This window comes from Cyprinodon variegatus, unplaced genomic scaffold, assembly GCF_000732505.1.
Source record: "Cyprinodon variegatus isolate N-32 unplaced genomic scaffold, C_variegatus-1.0 Scaffold406, whole genome shotgun sequence".
In the NCBI taxonomy this organism is placed as follows: domain Eukaryota; kingdom Metazoa; phylum Chordata; class Actinopteri; order Cyprinodontiformes; family Cyprinodontidae; genus Cyprinodon; species Cyprinodon variegatus.
In genome coordinates, this window is record NW_015150859.1 from 703,753 (window position 1) to 706,117 (window position 2,365).

Genomic DNA, 2,365 nt, shown 5'->3' on the forward strand with positions numbered 1-2,365 from the left:
GCACGGGGGTGGGTAGAAAATGAAGGCTAATCATGTTTTGGGTGTACTATTCCTTTAAAAACAAAGATGAAGAGCAATTACCAGGTGATTTTATTACCAAAGCAGAGCTTCATAACAAACCCCCCATCTGGGTCTCACCAGTTGGTCTCCTTCATCCTCGTGAAACAGTAGAGGTTGTTTCAGGGGTCGTCTGATGTAGGTGTGAGTGGAAAGACCCTGAAAGTAGGTGGCGGCAAACTTGGAGAACTTGTACTCGGACAAGTCTTCCTCTTCCTCGTCGGGTAACGGTGGAGCTTCGTTCAGCATCTCCTCTTCGGCTTCATCGGCGCCAGGAGTTTGTTCCAGGTCCTGAGGGAACAAAACAAAGTAGGAGGTGGATTTTAGAGCATCAGAAGATCAGAGAGGTGAACTCAACACTGAGATTCACCCTCTGGATGAACAAACAAAGGAGGACATCTCTGGGATTTCTCTTTGTCAGGTTCAATTGAACTCACTAAATAATATTCGGTGCTCTCAATTCTCTAGACAAATATTTCTAGTGTTAGTTAATAGTAGATCTCCATTATTGTCAGTGTGACAGGATATGTTTTTATGGCAGAACATCAAACTGGTTGTTAATGTTTTTAGAGGCACCATGCAGGGCATACTGGTAGTGAACACATGGGTGTTAGTGCAGATGAATGATCAGCTCTTTTTGGTTAAAATGTTGTTTTTTTTAAACTTAATGCAGTTCAAAGTTTTTAATTTATGCATAAATTTGAATCTTTTTTTTTACATAAAAGGAAACCGCTGTTTGTAGAAATGTTAAAACATTTTTTTTTTTGTTTTTTTACTTTACTTATGAGCTTATTCCTGTGTTTTGAACAGATGGGGAAGATTTTCCTTGGTGCGCAGAGGACAATTGAGGAGGCTTTTGGACTTAAAAGTCATCTTCGTTAAGTTTCATAATATAATCAACTTGTTTTAGATTTGAAAATTTTTTTTATTGAGGATTGTTTTTCTTTAATAATCCTATAGAGCTTACTCATTAGCCGGTAAGTTGGACCTAGTTTAATTAGCTGTGTATTTTTAAGGCTTTAAAATCTAACGAGTTTCTGTCTTTTAACACAAAAAGCAGATTTAGTCCATCCCAAAAACACAGTTAAATTACACTTTTGCTCATTAAGGTAGAAAACTGGAAATTGGCACCTTGTAAAAATAGGAAAAATTGTAAAAGTTTCTAAAAGGGGATCAGTAAACCAATTTTTCTCAGTAGAATTACCTCAAATTATGTTTAGTGTCATTCATAAGGACATTTGGGGTGTTTCATTTCAATATTTCTTATACTGTATGTGGAGAGGCTGCAGTTGAAGATCTGTTCAACCAGTGTTGGACTGCAGCCAGAGAAGCGGATCATAAAGTTTGTACCTTTGGTGGTTTGCACGGCTAAATGACGATAGATCATCATGTAAAGAGTGTCACTTTAGTTGAAATGAAATGTCTTTAATGGAGGGAAGAGGAGCCCTGATGATCTTCACTGCTGTTCTCATCCCTCTTCTCACTTTCTCAGACTGGAAAAAAGAAAAGAGTGGTGAGAACAGCAGAGAGGATGATGGGGGCCTCCTCTTTCCTCCATTAAAGACATTTCATCCCAGTGCTGGGTGTCCCGAGCCCGTGACATCATCAATCACCCCCCCTACCATGGACCAATCTGCCTGCTGCCCTCTGGGAAGAGGCTTCACAGCATTCAATGCAGGACCAGCGAGTTCTGCAGCAGCTTCTTCCTCACTGCCATCAGACTGATAAACTGTTGTGAAAACTCTTAATCATGTCACTGATTCTGCATCACATGGATAAAACCAATCCAAAATTCTGCATATTTGCACCATAAATATTAAAGCTCTGAACTTCTATATCAATGTGTTTTTTGCACTGTTTTTTTCCTCCCACACTGTTTGCATTCGATCACTGCTGCACTTTATGGAATGGAAATGTCATGACAGCTGTAAAAAAAACAAAATTTCCTTTTGAATACACTGCGTTTAAAAAAAAGACAAAAACTGTTTAAATCTAGTTTAAATTTACAGCTAATGGTAAAAAATAATCAGAAATAACTAAAAACAGACCAAACCACAGTATCAATGGCTTTTTTCCATATACAGCTGCGTGTTTATTTAGTATAATATCAGAGAGAAAATAGTATTTTCCAGCTTAATGTTTCTTGTTCACTTTTTCACTAACAACTAGTGTTGCACCGATACCGATTCCAGTATTGGGCGGGGCCCCGATCCAGCACTAAAATGTTGTATTGGTATCAGCGAACTAATAGGGCAGTGATACCAATTTGAGAGCCAAAAGTTTCTTCAACTACTGTCACCCACTCCAG

At 38.5% G+C, this 2,365-nt stretch overlaps 1 protein-coding gene across 1 annotated transcript in view; it reads right to left on the reverse strand.

Annotated features, from left to right (window-relative positions):
• LOC107093067 (unconventional myosin-VIIa-like) overlaps nt 1-2,365 on the reverse strand; it is a 105,863-nt gene that overhangs the window by 34,744 nt on the left and 68,754 nt on the right. The window contains exon 21 of the mRNA XM_015387887.1: nt 139-348. Within this exon, the coding sequence (XP_015243373.1) occupies nt 139-348 (210 nt within the window). The remainder of the gene's footprint in view (nt 1-138; nt 349-2,365) is intronic.